Raw genomic sequence first — 19,592 nt, 5'->3', positions numbered from 1 at the left:
TAATGAGCTTGCTGACCACTAGACTAGAGGAAGGGATAAAGGGAGGGAAGAGACAGAGAAATATTGATGTGAGACATATCTATCACTTTCCTTCTGTATGCGGCTGACCAGGGATGGAACATCCAACCTAAATATGTGCCCTGACTAGGAAGCAAACCCCTATCTTTTGGTGTCAGAGGAGAGCTCCAACTACCTGGGGCACCTGACTAGTGCAATTACAATATTTTGAAGGAATCACCAGTGATCTAGGTGTATTTTAATTAAACAGAAATGACAGTTCCTGCACTATGGGAACATTGTACTTAAATTTTTGTGTCCAGAGAATAGAAAATTTACAGGCTTGCCCACCTTCCAACATCTGAGAACCTGATCTTGTTCATCTATCATTTAACTGTTTCAGTTCCATCAGACTGTTCCCTAAGACCATATGTTACATTAAAATGCTAAGAAAGTCCTAGCCGATATGGCTCAGTAAAGTGTCGGTGAGTAGAATGAAGGATCCTGGGTTGAATACTGCATGGACCTGTTACAGGCTGGATCCCTAGCCCTGGTTGGGACACATGTGGGGGGAACCAATTGGTGTATCTCTCTCATAGATGTTTCCTTCTGTCTCTCCCCATCCTTTCCATTCTCTCTAAAAATCAATGGAAAGCCCCGACCAGTGTGGTTTAGTGGATAGAGTGTTGGCCTGCGGATTGAAGGGTCTCTGTTTCGATTTCGGTCAAGGGTACATGCCCAGGTTATGAGCTCAATTCCGAAGGTGGGGCATGTAGGAGGCAGCCAATCAGTGATTCTCATCATTGAGGTTTCTCCCTCGTTCTCCCTTTACCTTCCTCTCTGAAATACAAATATATATTTTAAAAAAAAAATCAATGGAAAAAGATCCTCAGGTGAGAATTAACAAAAAAGCTAAGAAAATGTTTGACATTTTCATATAGTATCTACATAAAAGTGATAAAAACCTGTCCTGAACAGAGAGCACATAATGTAAATTTTTTTAAAATGCCCCAGAGGAGAGAAAAAATGGTGATAGAATAGACAGACGTGTCCCGAGCCTTGTCCCGGAGCAGAAAGAAAGAACAGTTGAGGGTTGCATGGGGAGTGTTTGTTGGCGAGTTAAGGTACAGCTATACTCCAGGAGAAGGTGAAGGACTGATGGATGAGGTTCTCCTGACCAGGCAGCCCCCACTGTTGCTGGGATCCCTCCCTGCGGTGAGCAACCCGCTCGGACAGAGAGCGCACCACCTTGAAGGGGAAAGTATATGTTATTGGAAGCCTAAAAATCTACAACTGCGGCACCCACCGACAGCTGTGAACCCCAGAACACTGGTCTCCAATTGGCACAAACATGCAGATTCTGAGGAGCCCTACAATCCACCATTGAAAGGAGAGAATTACATAACCAGACATCTAGAAAAAAAAGAGACCATGGGGAGACAAAGAAACAGCCCGCATATGAAAGAAGCAGGCAGCACCAGAAAAAGAAGAAAACGGAATGGAGGCAAGCAACCTGTCAGAGAAAGAATTCAGACAAATAGTCATAAGGTTGCTGAAAAGAATGGAAGGCAAATTCGACAATATGAGTGAGAACCAAGAGGAAATGAAGAATTAAGAAATGGAAAATGACATTGCTGCTGTAAAGAACTCAATAGAAAGCATCAAGAGTAGACTACCCACTGTATGGGAGAACATATTTGCAAATGTTATCACTGATAAAGGTTGAATCTCCAACATCTACAGACAGCTTATACAACTTAATAAAAGAAGATAAATGATCCAATTAAAAAATGGGCAATGGACCTAAATATAATCTTTTCAAAAGAAGACAGAAGGCAGGCCAAGAGGCACATGAAAACATGCTCAAAGTCACTAATTATCCGAGAGATGCAAATCAAAACAACAATGCGGTACCATCTCAAACCTGTCAGAATGGCTATCATCAACAAATCAGCAAACAAGAAGTGCTGGCGAGGATGCGGAGAAAAAGGAACCCTCGTGCACTGCTGGTGGGAATGCAGACTGGTGCAACCACTGTGGAGAACTGTGGAATTTCCTCAAAAAACTGAAAATGGAACTCTCATTTGACTCCATAATCCCACTCTTAGGAATATATCCTAAGAAACTAGAAACACCAATCAAAAAGCATATATGCACCCCTATGTTCATAGCACCACAATCTACAATAGCTAGAATTTGGAAACAGCCTAGGTGACCGTCAGCAGATGATTGGATAAAAAAACTGGTACATCTACATAATGGAATATTATGCTGCCATAAAAAGGAATTCTTATCATTTGCAGCAACCTGGATGGAATTGGAGAACATTATGCTGAGTGAAATAAGCTCGTCAATGAAAGAAAAACACAACATGATCTCACTCATTTATGAATAAGGAATATTATAAACTGATGAACAAAAAGATAAATACAGAGACAGTAAAGAAATAAGCAGACTGTCAAATTACAGTGGGAGGGTAGGGAGATATGGGGGAGATAAGAGTTCAACCAAAGGACTTGTATGCATGCATATAAGCATAACCAATGGACACAAAACTCTGGGGAAGGAGGGCATGTATGGGAGTGGGGGGGGTGTAGGGGTTGGTAAGGTATGTACACATATAATACCTTAATAAAAAAATGAAAGAAATAAAAAGTAGACTAGAAGAAGCAGAGGACCGCATCAGTGAGCTAGAAGACAAGGTGGGGAAAAATACCCAAATAGAGCAGCTTCTAGAAAAAAAAAATTAAAAAGGAGGACAGCATAAGAGAGCTTTGGGACAACATGAAACAAAACAACATCCACATAAATTGGGTTCCAGAAGGAGAGGAAACTGAGCAAGGAACAGAAAACCTGTTTGAAGAAATGATAGAAAACTTCCCCATTTAGGTAAGAAAAAACACACAAATCCAAGAAGCTCACTGGGTCCCAAGCAAAATGAACCCCAAAAGACCAATGCCAAGGCACATTATAATTAAATTGGCAAATACCAACGACAAAGAATCTTAAAAGCAGCCAGAGAGAGAAAGTTACAAAGAACCCCCATCAGACTAGCAACTGATTTCTCAAAAAATCAACTGATTAAACAAAAAATCACCAAAGAAACATCAATCCTAAATGACTTACTAGACTAATTGAAATCTTCAGAATATTTCACCCCAAAGCCACAGAATATACATTCTTCTCAAGTGCACATGGGTTCATTTTCAAAGATAGACCATTGCTGGGTCATAGGCAAAGTATCTTCAAATTCAAGTAGATAGAAATCACATCAAGCATCTTCTCAGATCACAGTGGCATAAAACTGGAAATCAACTACAATAAAAACAATATAAAAATCAAACACATAGACTAAACAGCGTGCTATTAAATAACGATTGAGGTACCAGAGAGATCAAGGAAGAAATAAAATACATCTTGGCAACAAATGATAATGAAAACAAAACAATCCGAAACCTATGGGACATAGAGAAAGCAATCTTGAGAGGGAAGTTCATAGCTCTACAAGACTACTGATAAAAACAAGAAACAATGGTAATAAATTACCTAACCCTACAACTCAGAGTTAGAAAGAGAGCAACAAGAAAAGCCCAGTATAAGCAGAAGGAAGGAAATAATAAAGATCAGAGCGGAGATAAACGACTTTGAGACAAAACAACAACAACAAAAAAGAACAAAACCAAGAGCTGGCTCTTTGAAAGGATAAACAAGATTGATGAACCTCTAGCCAGGCTCACCAAGAAGCAAAGAGAGAGGACCCAAATAAACAAAATATAAATGAAAGAGGAGAAATAACAACAGACCCCACCACAATACAAAGGATAGTTTAAAAATTCTATTCCAACAAACTGGACAACCTGGAGGAAATGGACATATTTCTAGAAAAATAAAACCTTCCAAAACTCAATCAGGAAGAATCTAAACATCTCAATAGATCAATAAGTATGGAAAAAATTGAAGTAGTCATCAAAAAGCATTCGGCAAACAAAAGCACAGGGACAGACGACTTCACAGGGGGGTTTTACCAAACATTCAAGGAAGAATTAAAACCTATCCTCCTCAGACTATTCCAAAAAAATTCAAGAGGAAGGAAAACTTTCAAGCTCCTTCAATGAAGTCAGCATCCCCTAATACCAAAACCAGACAAAGACAACACAATGAAAGATAATTACAGGCCAATATCCCTCATAGACAAAATCCTCAACAAAATTCTAGCAAATAGGATCCACCAGTACATCAGAAAGATCACATTCAAGCAATCCATCATTCAGTGTATTCTTATGCTTTGTATTGGAATACTTAAAGCATAAAACTTGGTAATACTTAAAGCATAAACACTAGTTTAATAGCTTCCTGGAAAAGTAACAATGAAGCATGTGATAATCACTGCATAAAAAGATTATAGATTTATAAATAGAATCTTGTTCTAATATTCTTATAATGACTGAATGCAGTCACTGAAAAATTTAACTATTATACTCCCCTTAGAATTTAGTATTGAGTACAAAAGTTACACTAGTTTTCAGATAATTAGGAAAATTATTAAAAGTTTTAATATAAAATAGAAGCCAAACTGATTTATTTCTCAAGTTAGTAATCAAATGAAGGACTTTTTTACTTGACCCAAACATAGAATGGCTTACTATTCATAAAGTAGGAATTAAATGTGACAAAATATAAAATAAGCTAGTTTCTTTTATTTATTTATTTTCTTATTAAATTTTTACAGAGAGGAAGAGAGAGAGAGATAGAAAGCTAGAAACATCAATGAGAGAGAAACATCGACCAGATGCCTCTTGCACACCCCCTACTGGGGATGTGCCTGCAACCAAGGTACATGTCCTTGACCAGAATCGAACTTGGGACCCTTCAGTCCACAGGCCGAAGCTCTATCCACTGAGCCAAACCGGTTTCGGCTAAAATGAGCTAGTTTCTGATATTTTAAAGAATGTTTACCTTAAGTATTAAAATGATTAAGTATAATAGTAGATAATTATATAAAAGACTTTCAAATGAAGTTCTCACATCAAAAAGTGTAAAACTGTTTTAAAACAATGAATATAAAACTAACCAAAGACTATTAACAGTAGATGCATAATAGGCAAATTTTTTATTTTCCTTGACATTGAGAACAACAGGAAACAAGCTTGAAATATATGGCATTTAGTTTAAAATATTTAAGACATACACACATTTATAAAGGATTATAGCATTATTCCTTTTTAAAATCAACATTAGTAAGGACTGTGCACTGGCTATAACAATAGAAAAAATCATAATACCATTTGACATTGTAACACTGCAATAGAAAACAACCTACAAGTTTCTCTGATATGCCCTGATTAAACAGATTAATCTCTTAAAAAATCATACTAATGTAACATCCTTAAAATTAGAAAACATTTTTCAATATGAATACTTAAACTTCAGTTTAAACTGTGCCTATCCTAAATGATTACTTATACCACCTTATCCCTAAGGCCCTATCTACACATAAAATGAAAGGAGGAACTGAAATACCATACTGTTTTCACTTGTAGCCAAACCAAGCGCCCTTCTTTCCCATCCCTCACCACCTAAAAAGTGACAGTAATCATAAGCTAAATTACTGCTGCAAGGGAAAATAATTAAAACTACAAATAACCAGAAAATTTTTTAGATTTTTTTGGTACTGTTTTAGTGGCTTTTAAAATTTAATAAAACTAGGTAGATTAAGGAATGAAGTAGCCAATCTATCAAAAACATTTTAAATAGAAGCTATATGGAAAGTTTGAGGTTTATATTAGATAGTCAAACCCTTTTTTGATAATAGGTCCTTGTAATTACTTTCAATAACTTAAATTTAACAGAAGACAAAAAAGTGCCTTATTATTCTTAAACATTTTAAATGAAAGTGAAACTAATTTGCTGGGTCTGTTAGTAAGTGTAACAAATTAAAGTACACTAGGACTATGCTTTACTTTTCCTTTGGTATTAAGAGATATATTACCAATATCAAATCAATTCCGTTATTTTTCTTTAACTGCTCTGGCTGGCTGCCCAGTGGTTAGAACACTAGCTCAGGCTTGGAAGGACCTGAGTTTTGATCCCTGGCTGGTCAAGGTGTGTGCAGGTGGCAACCAATCAATATTTCTCTCACACATCAATGTTTCTTTTTCTCTCTCTCCTATTCTTCCTCCTTCCTGCCACTCTCTAAAAAAAAAATCAATGTAAAAAATATCCTTAGATATCAGTGAATGCATTCAAGTGAGGATTAAAAAAAAAATAACTGAGGGATGTTTCTCAGGGAAAATGAGAATATGATAACTGATACCTGTTTTGTGTATCAGGAAAAATGTGGTCCTAGCCGGTTTGGCTCAGCAAGGAAGAGCATCAGACTGTGGCCTGAAGGGTCCCCAGTTCAATTCCAGTCAAGGGCACATGCTCAGGTTACAGGCTCAATCCCCAGTAGGGGGCATATAAGAAGCAGCTGATCAATGATTCTCTCATCACTCATGTTTCTATTTCTTCTCTCCCTCTCCATTCCTCTCTGAAATCATTTTTTTTTTTTTTAATGTGGTTGCAACCAAGCAATTTACCTCTCATACAATTTACTTTGGTGGAAAACCCATTTATATTTGATAACATTATAGAAATTAGGCTTTTCCAATTTTTTTCTTTTGTGAAAGCATATATAATTATGGTGACATGACTATGGATGGAGACAAACTTCAAATTGTTTAATTAGTTTCTTGTTATTTTTAGTAACATTAATAAAGTTACAAAATGAAACAAAAGTTTATAGAAGGATACATATCAGTTAATTCTGCATGGTTAGATTAGAGTGGACTTTTTATTTTGTTTGTATTTATTTCTTACATATTTCTACATTACCTATAAAATAACAGATACCTTTCAAGAGCAAAAAAGATAGCAGTAATGCAATGGTGCGAGCTTATCTATCATACAACCATTTCAAAAATAAATAACCTGTCAAATAGCCAAACCTACCACATGACAACCCACAGATATCATTCAGATACCTGAAATTATTATGGATCTAACAGGGGGAAAACTCCTATGATTAAAGCCTTGGCTTTAAAGAATACACTTTTTTTTAAATATATTTTTATCCAACTCAGAAGTATTTTTAAGACTATGGAATGTCTACAGATTACAGAATATTTGTGCAATTCCGCTGTTTATGTAATACGTATTTCCTTAGGCATAATCTAATTGCAGTGTGGGTCTATTTTAAACAATTTTTAACAACCAATTTAGTGCCATCCTAGAAAAGGATACATGTAACACATACCCCAGAATATGTGCCTTTGATTTATATAACAGAATTTATCAACTAGCTTTTCTATTTAATGCTTTAAAATAAAATAATAATTTGAAAATTGCATAAAACTGGAAAAAATTGTGGCATCCTATATAGCTAATCCGAATTTACAAAAATAGTGAGTACAAAGTTTTTCTCTTATATATACCATGCTACTATGATTGAAGAAAGTCTAACAGCCATTCTAAAAATATTTATATTGAAGATTACAAAGCATGTATACTAACAAAATATAAAAACATCATTAACTTTAAATGGTATACCTTAACAATTTTTTAAGCTTAAATGGCCAAAACATTCCTTTATGTTCACATCATAAATTTTATTGGACCAAGAAGCTGATAAGTTCATTCAAAAGTGATAATGGACAAATATCTGAAACAAAAGTATCAATAGCAGCTTTTAAAGAAGCATCTCTTTGTTCAAAACACCTTAATGTCCAACATAGTGAGAGCTTTCTTCTTTTTCTAGTCTTAAAGTGTTTCTTATGGAAAAGTCCATTTTATCTTGAAATTCTTTGTATGTATTGGTGATTGGGAGAGCTAAACAGTTATTACACTTGTTTCCAACAGGAAAATCCATATGAAGGCACTCAACTGAAGGAGTGGGTTTAAATCCAGCAGGTGGAATGGAATTGCAACCAGTTGCAAAAATAAGAATATCTTCCAATGTTGTTGCAGATTTACCATCTGAAAAGTTTACCAAGAAGAAAAATAAGTTCATTATGTATTGCTACCATCAGATTCTTCCCCATCTTGACTGGGAATGTTGAAAGGCAGAGACTCCCACATCTATCTTGGGCAAATTAAATAACTAAGTCAAGTGTAGTAATAGGAAAACAGTACATTCAATAAATGTTTGAATCTCAAAGTAGGACTCACAAAATCACTTAACTGACCTACTCATTGTATATTTGAATACCTTCTCTAATATAAAGTTATCATAGAGTCCAAGAAGTTCAGTGGATTATGAAATTTTGTCTTTTGGGGATATATTATACTAAAAACAATTAGTGTATCATAAACTACTTCTAGGTTATCATTATTTGATAAACTAGTTCAGTGACTTCCAATCTTTTTCATCTCATGGCACACATAAACTAATTACTAAAATTCTGTAGCACATCAAAAAAATGTATTTTTTGCCATAGTGACACAAAAAAAGGTATAATTTTGACTCACTCACACTGGATGGCTACTGTTATATTGACTGTTGTCATTTTTTCATTTGACAATCTAAGGGAAAAGAGGTCAGTGCCCTGACTAAATGGTCAGGGATTGCATTTTTTAGAAGTTCTTGTAGCACACTGGTTGAAAATCAATTAGTTCAATAAATGCAGAGAAAAACAACAATAACAACTTGTCTGAAAGAAGATTCAACTGAAAATTAAAATACCTTCCACTCTATTAAAAAGATTTCACATTGCTAATTCTCAATGATAAACATCATTATCATAGTCCTTACCAAAGGATTAATAATTTAATGTAACAAGTTTGAGAAAGGTGAAACAGACAATTAGCCTTTATACTATTCTATATTGTGGCTATCACCCGTATAATTAAAATTCCTAGGAAGAATGCCTCTGACCTCAAATTACATAAAGAAATATTTTAAAATACAATTTGTTCTATAACCTTTACTCATCAATATCAACTCTATCACACAAACTTATTTTTAAGTATTTTGTAAATATGTAGCCAATGAAAACTCTCATCAAAATGCAAAAAAGAAATAAATATACTGAAACAAACATTCTAAGTCACAGGCGTCTTCAAACTGCGGCCCGCAGAGGAGTCTGATCCGGCCCGCCAGGTTTTTTTGGGCAGTGAGCGCAGCCGAGGTGTTACAGTAGGAATTAGTACACACGTGTCAAACACAAGGCCCGCGGGCCAAATCCGTCCCGCCAGGCCTTGCAATGTGGCCCGCACCGTGCTGTCATCACTGCACTCCGCTGCGTTTCCATCACAATGACAGTTTATGACTGTTCAGTAAACCATTCGGCCCGCGATTTAGGCTGGATTTTAGATTTTGGCCCCTTCTCTGATTGAGTTCGACACCCCTAAATTAGTAGTTCATATAGTCCGGCCCTCCAGCTCTCTGAGGGACCGTGATCTGGCCCCCACTTTAAAAAGTTTGAGGACCCCTGTAAGAGTTAGATAAAAATAAAACATCCACATACCTTCAACAGCTTGTAAGTAACTGTTCCAAAACCCCAAAGACTGTGCGTCACATGTCTGTACTGTAAAAAGATCTCTAAGGATTTTTGCAGAAAGATTCTCAGGTTTATGACAAAAGATGCTATAAAATGCTTCTGGATAAGTCTGAATTTTCTCCAAAACGCCAAGAGTTTTCAGACCCTGCTTAAAACTTAAGAGAAGAACAGTACTGAGAGAACATTCATACATGTGTTTGATATTACAATAGGGAGTTAACATTTCTAGCTTTATTTTTAAATTCCAATTTACCTACTATTTCAAAAGTCATACTACTTCTTTTTTAAATAGTTACCTCTTAAGATTTTAATAGGTATATTTTTAATCTAAAGTGAATCAAAGTACAGTAGTCTCCCCATATTTTGGGGGATGTGTTCCAAAATCCATTAATAGCTGCCTGAAACGGGGGGTAGTACTGAACCCTAATATATTCAATTTTTTCCCTATGTATACATACTTTTCTTCTTTGTAATCAACTTCTTTAACTCTGCTGGAAATATGGCAGTACTTTCTTCATGGGCAGATAGCCTCTTCAGTAATTTTTATATTTTTCAGTCCGAGCCTATTGCTGAGTCTCTGTAACCATCCCTGACTTGCAGTAAATGGTTTGATGTCATTTGTTTCAGGGATCCCTTACTGAAGTCTTCATAATGCAATGCTTTCTGATGCAACATGTTGCAATCATTCATACCAAGTTTTCTGTTCACGTCTTCCACCCATAATTTAATGCCTTTTCCATCTTAACTAAGTGTTTTTCACACTGTGGCTGTGACTTTTGCAATTTGATGTGCAACACAGCAAAACTAGGATGAACCACCTTCAGTTTTACAGACTTGTTCTTACTATAAATCATAGCAACTCAATATGATTTTTTCTTTATTTAGGTTGAGAATGTTTGATTTTCACTTAAAGGAAGCACATTAAGGCTTCTCTTTGGCAATCTGAATTTCCAGTATTATATACTCTTGCACGTTAGAGCTATTAGTAAGTAAACAAGGTTTACTTGAATCCAAGCAATTAATACTGTGACAGTCCATCTGAAAACCAAGATGGCTACTAAGGGGCATGGATAAGTGGATCGAAGAATGATTTATATCTCAGGGAATGCAAGATTTCTCCATGCTTCTCAAAACAATGTACAATTTAAAATTAATTCTCTATACAATTTTCCACTTAATATTTCTGAATCATGATTGATCATGAGTAAATAAAACTGAGAGAAGTGAAACCATGGATGGGGTTGGGGAGGGGCTAGTGTTTACCCTCTTCCTGAAAGATGCAAAGGCTTTAGAACACTTAAAACTAATTGCTAGTTTAAAAGTCTTCTTAGTTTCATAAACTCTCAAAGTAAACATTTTTGTACAATAAGTTGCTCTGTTTACCAATTTCTTTACCATTCCTCCTCACTCACAAACCTCTGATAGAATCTTTTTTACCACTTGTATCCAGTAACCTTGCTAAACACTTTACAGAATTTCTTAGATTATTTTAGGTTAGACAATCATGCAGGCTACAAATAATTTTAGTTCTGCTAATCCTTAATAACATTCACTTATTCATTTGGTCTTGTTGCTCTGCTAGTCTTCAGCATATTGTGGAAACCAAGGGAGTAATTATGTATATTCTAGGCTCATCTGGCCTTAAGGGGAATGGTGGTAACAGTTCACCTTTAGGGATGTTTGCTGAATGTTTAGAAGATACACGTTATAATGGTTTTTCAAATTGTTATTTTAAAATTATGTATAAATGTTAAAATGTATGAAATGCTTTTTCTGCACCTAAAATTGTATGATTGGATGTTTTCGTTCCTTTTAACCTATTAGGAGGATACACTGCAGTAAAGATTTTTTTAATGTGCTTCCTTTTATAAACCCTTTTCAAAATCAGATCACTGCTATTTTAGACCTTAATTATTTGTATTTATTTGTATTTGTATTTAAACTTATTTGTATTTAAACTTATTAACTCCTTTGAGACCTGTTTAAAATATCCAACTATTTTAACAATTTCTGTGTTGTCAGTTTAAAAAAATATATATTTTATTGATTTTTTTAGAGAGAGGAAAGGAGAGGGATAGTGAGTCAGAAACATCGATGAGAGGAAAACGTCAATCAGCTGCCTACTGCTTGCCTCCCACTGGGGATGTGCCTGCCCCTGACCAGAATCGAACCTGGGAACCTTCAGTCCATAGGCCAACACTCTATCCACTGAGCCAAACCAGTTAGGGCTGTTGTCAGTTTTTGCTTTATGTATTTGAGGCTATGTTTTTAGGTCATTACTTTATTTTGTGTTAAAAGTCATTTATTTAAAATGCAATTTAAGATCTTTTTAATACAAAAGCCTAAGCTATTTATATGTGTCATACTTACCAATCTAAATTTAGATTTTCCTACTTTATAATATGCTTTATTGGAACATGTGTTTTCTTTGTTTGTTTTTACCCTATTTTCTGTCCATTATGTTCTTTATTTCACCCCCAGACCTCACCAACCTGGTTTGGAAATTACAAATGCTCTTCCTGTTATTTTAGAAAATAACTTAAAAGATATATTCTTGATTTAATAATCTAAGGCTAATTGATGCTTCCTTATTACTATCTCAACACAAGTCCTTTAAAACAATAAACCCAACAATATCCATTCTTCTTACAGATTAATTTTTCACTAATATTTTAATTATTTTAACCATTTAACCAAAATTTAGTTGTTTTTTAATGGCCAATCCTCATTTTTTTTATTCATATTTTTTCCTATACCTGTGCTCACTGCTGCTTCTTGTATATTTTTCTTTCTAGGTACAATTTTTCTTCCTTAAATATATACTTTATTAATCTCTTTAGAAAATAACTAAACTATCCCCAAATGTCTATTTCTCTCACTTTTGAATGATAATGTAAGTAGTTTGTGAAGGTATTACCAGGGCTATCTGTTTTCATTGTTGGCATTACTGAAAAAAAAAAACAAAAAACCACCACCCTGCTTTCAGTATAACTCATTTTTACAACAGTGTCTTTTGGCTCAAAATGCAGTTTTGCCACAAACTACACTACTTTGGCTCATTAAGCTATGTGATCCTCAAGAACTTTTTCTGCAGCATTTTCTGTTTTATTTTATAATCCTTTTATAAACCCAAGAATATATTTTTATTGATTTTGGGGGAAAGAGAAGGGAGAGAAACATTGACTGGTTGTCTTCCGGACAAGTCCTGATCAGGAATTATATCAACTTTTTGTTGTATAAGATGACACTCAAATTAACTGAGCCTCTCGGCCAGGGCTTAAGCAGTATTTTCTATAATGCTGCCCTGGCCGCCATCTTGTTTTTTTAGTTAAATATATGTTTGGGTTCTCTTATTCTAATTTTCACAAAACCTTGTTTTCAATCTCTCTCTATTAAAAACAAATCCTCATATTCATCTTCCTGATCACTAGTTTTTTCTTCAATTGCCTACCATATAACATTTTCATTTCCGCGATCATTTTTGTGCCCTTTTCCTTGTCCTCCTGTGGGTTATTTGAATTTTTAAATTCATTTTTTATCTATTGTGCTATTGAATGTATTTTTTAAAAATATAAGTCTACTGGTATCAACATTTTATAAGCCTTACCTCTCTCTACATCCTTTTGCCTTTCCCTGTACTTAATGTAATTTCCTAAATATTTCTTCCACATACACTTGAACATTATAAAATGTTATTGTAATTTTTTAACTCAACTATGAAATATGATTTAGGAAACATGCCTTTATTCTTTTCATTTTTTCTTTCTTCCTGATGTTTCAAATTATAATCATATATAATAAAAGCATAATATGCTAAGTGTCCAACCAATCAGTTGACCATTTAGTCAACTGCTCAACCAGTTGCTATATGACGCACACTGAGCACCCAGGGGCAGATGTTCCAACTGGTAGGTTAGCCTGCTGCTGGGATTCGGCTGATTGGGGCTGGGAGAGAGGGCTGGACATGCCCCGGAGCCCTCCCATAGTCCCTCCCCAGCTGGCCAGCACCCAAAGCCCCAATCAGGACTGGGTGAGACTGCCCTGATGGACCCCAATCGACAGCCAGGCCGAGGGACCCCACACATGCATGAATTTGTGCACTGGGCATCTAGTACCTTTAGTAATTTGCTTTCTGTTTCAAATATTTCCTATAGGCTTTATTTTAGAGTAGGTCTGCTGGTAACAAATTCTCTTAGTTTTACTTCATATAAGGAGGTCTAGATTTCCTCTTCATTCTGCTCTGTCGTTCCTGGGTTCTAAGATCCGCAGCTGGTCTGCTTTCCTCTCCTTACCTTTCAGTCTTATTTTGTTTTACATATAATGTTCAGGGTTTTTAACTGTACTTAGCAGAAGGAATAGAGAGAACTATGTCTATTCCATGTTATCCAGAACTGAAGTTTGTGGTCATTTTTCAACATGGAAGAGCTATTTGATTCATTTTGTGCGTGTATTTTCCCCCCAATTGTTTGTTTCTCTTTTAAATCACTACATTAAACCTTGATTTTGCAGACCTAGCTTTAACAAACAAAGTTTCTGGTCCGTATGTCATATGTGAAAATTAACAACCTGGTAATTCTAAAATGCTTTTAACCAAGATTTGCTTACAATTAAATTAGCAGGTTATTTTTTGGTATTAATTCACTGTTACTTTTAACTAATTTTAGTGAATAGCCCATATGTTTGAAAAAATAATTTTGTCAACATAAATAAATATTACACATCTACAACTATAGTTTACATATTTAAATCCAAGAGTCACCACTCGTTAACAGTGTTTGTTGAATAATTAGTATATGATCACACCACATTGTTCCACCCATGGTGCATTTGTTTACCCAGAGTGACAGGTGAATTTAAAATTACTGTAATACATATAGAAAACTTTTCTGTGAAATTAAACTTTTTATACATACTTAATTTTAATTACACAAACATGTCTACATAACAAAAACAGGTAAATAACTACTTTGTCAGTTTTTTAACATACACATCAGAAAATCTAGTCTATTATGTAATAGACTTTCACCTTTAACCAACATTCCCTTGCCCGTATTACTCCATTATAGTGCAGTTTTACTGCACTAATATTTTATCTCATTCAGTTTTTGTTATTTAAATTCTTGGGTGCTATTCCTAATACTTGCTTTTTTCCTTGTGTATTTTGCCTTCATTGGAAATGCTTCTTCTTTACCAATGTATCATTAGCGCTCCCATTAGGCCCAGACTGCAGCAATTTCCTAACACAGTTGCTATGTATTTGCTTTTGCCTGGCACTCGACAAGTTTTATGAATCCTAAAATCAATTACTTTGTTAATTTCTTTGCTTCAGATAAGGGTACAAACTGAGGGTTCTGATTTCATATGATAGCTAGGGAATGTGGCTTTTGGTTTCCTTGTTATTTGTTTATTTTTTAATATATTTTATGATTTTTTTTTTATAGAGAGGAAAAGAGGATAGAGTTAGAAACATTGATTAAAATCATCAATCAGCTGCCTCCTGCACACCCTCCACTGGTGACATGCCTGTAACCAAGGCACACGCCCTCGACCGGAATCGAACCTGGGACCCTTCAGTCCGCAGGCTGACGCTCTATCCACTAAGCCAAACCAGTTTCGGCTCCTTGTTATTTCTGACATCTATAAGATTCTTATGAGTCCATATATATATATATGTTTACAAGATCTTTTGTTTTATGATATTTTATCTTTTACATAGGAGGGATTACTCTTCAGCTTTTCTCTTGCCTTCTTCATCTTGATCTGCCTAACTCCTATTTATCATTCAGTTTTAATTTAAACACCAATTAAACAGATAGTACTTCCTGACATCTAGAGTACTCATATCTATAAAAACAAAACAAAACAGAATAAACAATGATAAATTCTCTGAGTTAGCAATCAGAAAAATCCATCTGTAGATACATGAACTACTTTCATTAAGAGATGCACTTCAAATTTAAGAATAACCACATCAAAATTTATACTATATGGGGTTATTCTGTATATTAACCATAATTATAAATGATAATTCTATTCATATAAAATTTTACTATTTAAGAGACCCATAGTCAGGACATTTGGATACATTTCAAAGAGCTATGTAACTATTATTTTTAAATTGCAATATTAAAAATATATTGGATTTATATTCAAGTTTATGATGTTATATTTTCATTTGTGAGAGTGCCAGAGAACATTCTAAATGTCCATCTATAGAAAACTGGTTGGAAAAAAAAAATTAGGAAACTGTTGAAAAAAAACCACATATAATGATATATCCAAACAACAGAGCTCTACAGAACTCTAAAACAGAGTGAGGACTATGTCTTATTTACTACCATGGAGTGATCTCCAGAATATCTTGCCCAGTAAAAAACGAGGAAAAAAAGGTGAATGGCATTGTATCTAAGAGAAATGAGTACGCATACACTTATATAGTTATCTGCTATTATTTAAAAACAAATAAACAAATAATGAAATAAACAATTAAAGCCATCAAAATGATTACTTCACAAGGCATTTTATCTTTTACAGAGAAGGGATTACTCTTCAGCTTTTATCTTGCCTGTTTCATCTTAAAGTTAGAAGTGATAAAGATAAAAGCTATACATCTTTGAATACAATTTGTATCATAGAGCTGAGTTCTTTCAATATACTATAGTTTCATTATAGTTTTGACTTTGAAACCATGCAGGCATTTTACATAACTTTTTTAAAAATAAAATTTTAATTAGGAAACACTAAAAATAAAAAAATGAAAAAAATATATCCAATTAGTAGTATAACAACACAAAATATAATTATTACAAATTATTTTAAAACACGGTAATTTGACACTATAGCCCTAGAACAACAAAAGAAGAACAATTTTAATGTTTTCAATAGTATTTGTTATTGGTGATAATGTTGGTATTGTTATTTTTATTGATTTGAGAGGGAGAAATAGAAACATCAATGATGAAAGAGAATCACTGATCTGCTGACTCCTGCATGCCCCCCATTGGGAATTGAGCCCATAACCTATGCATGTGCCCTTGATCAGAATAAAACCTGGGACCCTTCAGGCAATAGGGGTCTATCCATTGAGTCAAACCAGCTAAAGTGGTATTGTTATTCTGAGACTACTGTTTATAAAATATGGAATAAGTCAAGTGAGTAATTATTTCATACTAGAGGCCTGGTGCACAGATTCTACACAGGTAATCAAAGCCTATCATGGCCTGGCTGGCGATCAAGGCCTATCATGGGGGGGTCAGCTTGCGGGGAAAGGGACCACAAGAGGTTGGCCCGCCGGCCGGGGGAGGGGGAGGAGTTTAAGAAGGGAGTGGCAGCTGACAGGGGGTAGTGCCATGGGAGGTTGGCCAGCAGGATTGAGGAGCCGGGAGAGGTTGGCCAGGAAAACACACCACCGGGGGCAGCTCCTGCATTGAATGTCTGCCTCCTGGTGGTCAGTGTGAATCATAGCGACTGGTAGACCAGTTATTCCAGTCATTCGGTCCTAATGGTCACTTAGGCATTTATATATATAGACTAGAGGCCCAGTGCATGAAATTCATGCTTGGGGGTGGGGGAATGCCTGCACCCTCTTGCAATCCAGGACCCTTCAGAGGATTATCCCTCAGTGGAATCAGGCCTAAACCAGCAGTTGGACATACCTCTTGCAATCTGGGACCACTAGCTCCTAACTGCTCGCCTGCCTACCTGTGTGATCGCCTCCTCCCTCCCCTGCCTGCCTGATCTCCCCCAACCCCTCTGCCTGCCTACCTGATTGACCCTAACCACTCTGCATGCCTTCCTGATCGACCCTTACCACTCACCTGCCTGCCTGATCACCCCTAACCGCCTCTGCCTTGACCCCGGCCATGGTGGCTTTGTCTGGAAGGATGTCCAGAAGGTCGTTTGGCTATCTGATCTAATTAGCATATTTTGCCTTTATTATTACTGATTATTATAAATTTTAATTCTCCAGTGATTTTGAGAACTAGGATTCTCAACATGAGACAAAGGGAAGTTAAACATCTTATAGTAGTGATTTTGAAATATCAGTATAACCTCATAATATATTCTTTCTTAAAAACAAAACAAAAACACTGTTTTTCCTAGTTTTTGTCCACTGAAAAGGCCTAGAAACAATGACCAACCTGGCAAAAATGAGCACCTATAGCATCCAGATTCTGGTTTTGAAATATCATTTCCCATTCAAAGAAACAAAGGTCTCTTAGCACAGAATAACAAAATGAGACTGAAATATATTACTATACCATACAGTAAGGTGGCTCTCAAAGACCATTAATGGTCAACATAAAAAAAACCTCAAACATAATAAGGTTTATACTGGCAAAAGATGAGATAGTTTGAACTTCAGTAAAGATAACAACTGTAACAATTTCGACACAAGTATACACTGAGTAGCCAGATTATTATGATCTCTGAATGCATAATAATCTGGCCAATCAGTGTGTATATTTATTAGAGGCCCGGTGCATAAATTCATGCATGGGTGGGTCTGGCCAGCCTGGCCAATGGGAGGGGATATGGGCAGTTGGCTGGCCTGCCTGCTGGTCAAACTCCTGGTTGAGGGGACAATTTGTACATTATTCTTTTATTATATAAGATATACACTGAGTAGCCAGATTATTATGCATTCAGAGATCATGACAATCTGGCCACTTAGTGTATTTAAATGTATTTAAAGCTAAAATAAAGTTTAAAGAAATACCTGATCACTTTTCAGATAACATGATGTCTGATAATAGCTTGAAAATAATACTTGAGTCAATAACAACAGTAGGATAGATGAAAAAGGCTGGCCAAATTGATAAATTTTAGATATGGGTGATGATTATATGCCATACCATTCTCCCTACTTTCAAATATATTTTGTTTTTCATTATTAAAAAATGGAGTATGAGAACATATATAAGTTTTCAAAATTCATTCAAAGTATTATTGGAACAAAAAGTTTGAAGACCAGTGTTCTAAAGCTAAAGAGCAAAAAGTTTGAAGACCAATGTTCTAAAACTAAAGAGCAAGAATCACATCTATAAATAGAACCAGAGACATAGAAGCATAGAACAGGCTGTCCTATGAGAGAAGGCAGGCGATAAGGGAGTAAGAGATCAACTAAAGGACTTGTATGCATGCATATGAGCATAACCAATGGACACAGACATTAGCGGGGTGAGGGCATGTGCTGGGGGAGAGTAGCCAGGGAGAGGTCAATGGGGGAAAAGGAAACTCATGTAATACTTTAAACAATAACGAATTTTTAAAAAATCACATCTACCGTATTAATCAAAGAATGCTCAGTACCTATTAACCAATAGACAATAGGTGCTTAATATATAGGTATTATGCGAATGAGTAGAGATAAAATAGTTGGCTCGAGTTATAAGAATTTTTAAAATAATTTTTATTTAGAAAAATAATTATAAATTGAGATGGTTATTCTTTCTACATAAGCATCATATATTTATGCAATTCTATATATATGATTAGAACAGTAGTCTTCCTTAACAGGTTTATTTTAAAGCATTTAAAATTTTTATCAAATATATATCACATTATAAGATAATTAACATATAATTTGAATAAACCTTCCACATTTAAATAACCTACCTTTCAAAAGGTGCTTGGACTCTTTTAATTACATGGTAAGCAAGTATGTCTTTTGCCAGTAAATATTTGTCACTTAATGATGTGATAATTCTTAGACATCCAATAAGCTCTAGGTAATTATAGCAATCATTCACAATTGAGTTTAAGTCAGCTACATTTGTTGCACTATTTACCTGTAATGAAGAAAATATGCTCAGTTTCTACTTTCACTTGTAAATGATATTTACATTTCAAATGACATGTTATTTTAACTCAATTCTTGAGTACACCAGAATGGAATGAAAGTATACCAAAAATTATTTTTGTACAATAAATACCTGGCAATCCAATTTAATAAACATTATAGTATATTTCTTCTTTAAAGAAACCTCGAGTATAATGCCACTTTAATATGGGAAATTGCTTACATAAAAGGCAATAATTGACATAGAACAGTTACAT

General features: G+C 35.0%; 1 protein-coding gene across 5 annotated transcripts in view; it reads right to left on the bottom strand.

The window, feature by feature from the left end:
- Positions 1-6,812: 6,812 nt before the first annotated feature.
- G2E3 (G2/M-phase specific E3 ubiquitin protein ligase) overlaps positions 6,813-19,592 on the bottom strand; it is a 69,791-nt gene continuing 57,011 nt past the window's right edge. For 4 of the 5 annotated variants that reach the window (XM_045585173.1, XM_036450831.2, XM_045585179.1 and 1 more), the window contains 3 exons: positions 19,152-19,324; positions 9,501-9,688; positions 6,813-8,010 (listed from right to left, as the gene is read on the bottom strand). In XM_045585173.1, the coding sequence (XP_045441129.1) occupies positions 7,754-8,010; positions 9,501-9,688; positions 19,152-19,324 (618 nt within the window). In that variant the 3' untranslated portion in view covers positions 6,813-7,753. Of the gene's footprint in view, positions 8,011-9,500; positions 9,689-15,148; positions 15,378-19,151; positions 19,325-19,592 lie in introns of those variants that run through there. The other variant, XM_036450850.2, reaches the window with a different exon arrangement.

Source organism: Pipistrellus kuhlii, unplaced genomic scaffold (genome assembly GCF_014108245.1).
Source record: "Pipistrellus kuhlii isolate mPipKuh1 unplaced genomic scaffold, mPipKuh1.p scaffold_m20_p_1, whole genome shotgun sequence".
Taxonomy (NCBI): Eukaryota; Metazoa; Chordata; class Mammalia; order Chiroptera; family Vespertilionidae; genus Pipistrellus; species Pipistrellus kuhlii.
This window is presented reverse-complemented; position numbering and strand designations above follow the sequence as displayed.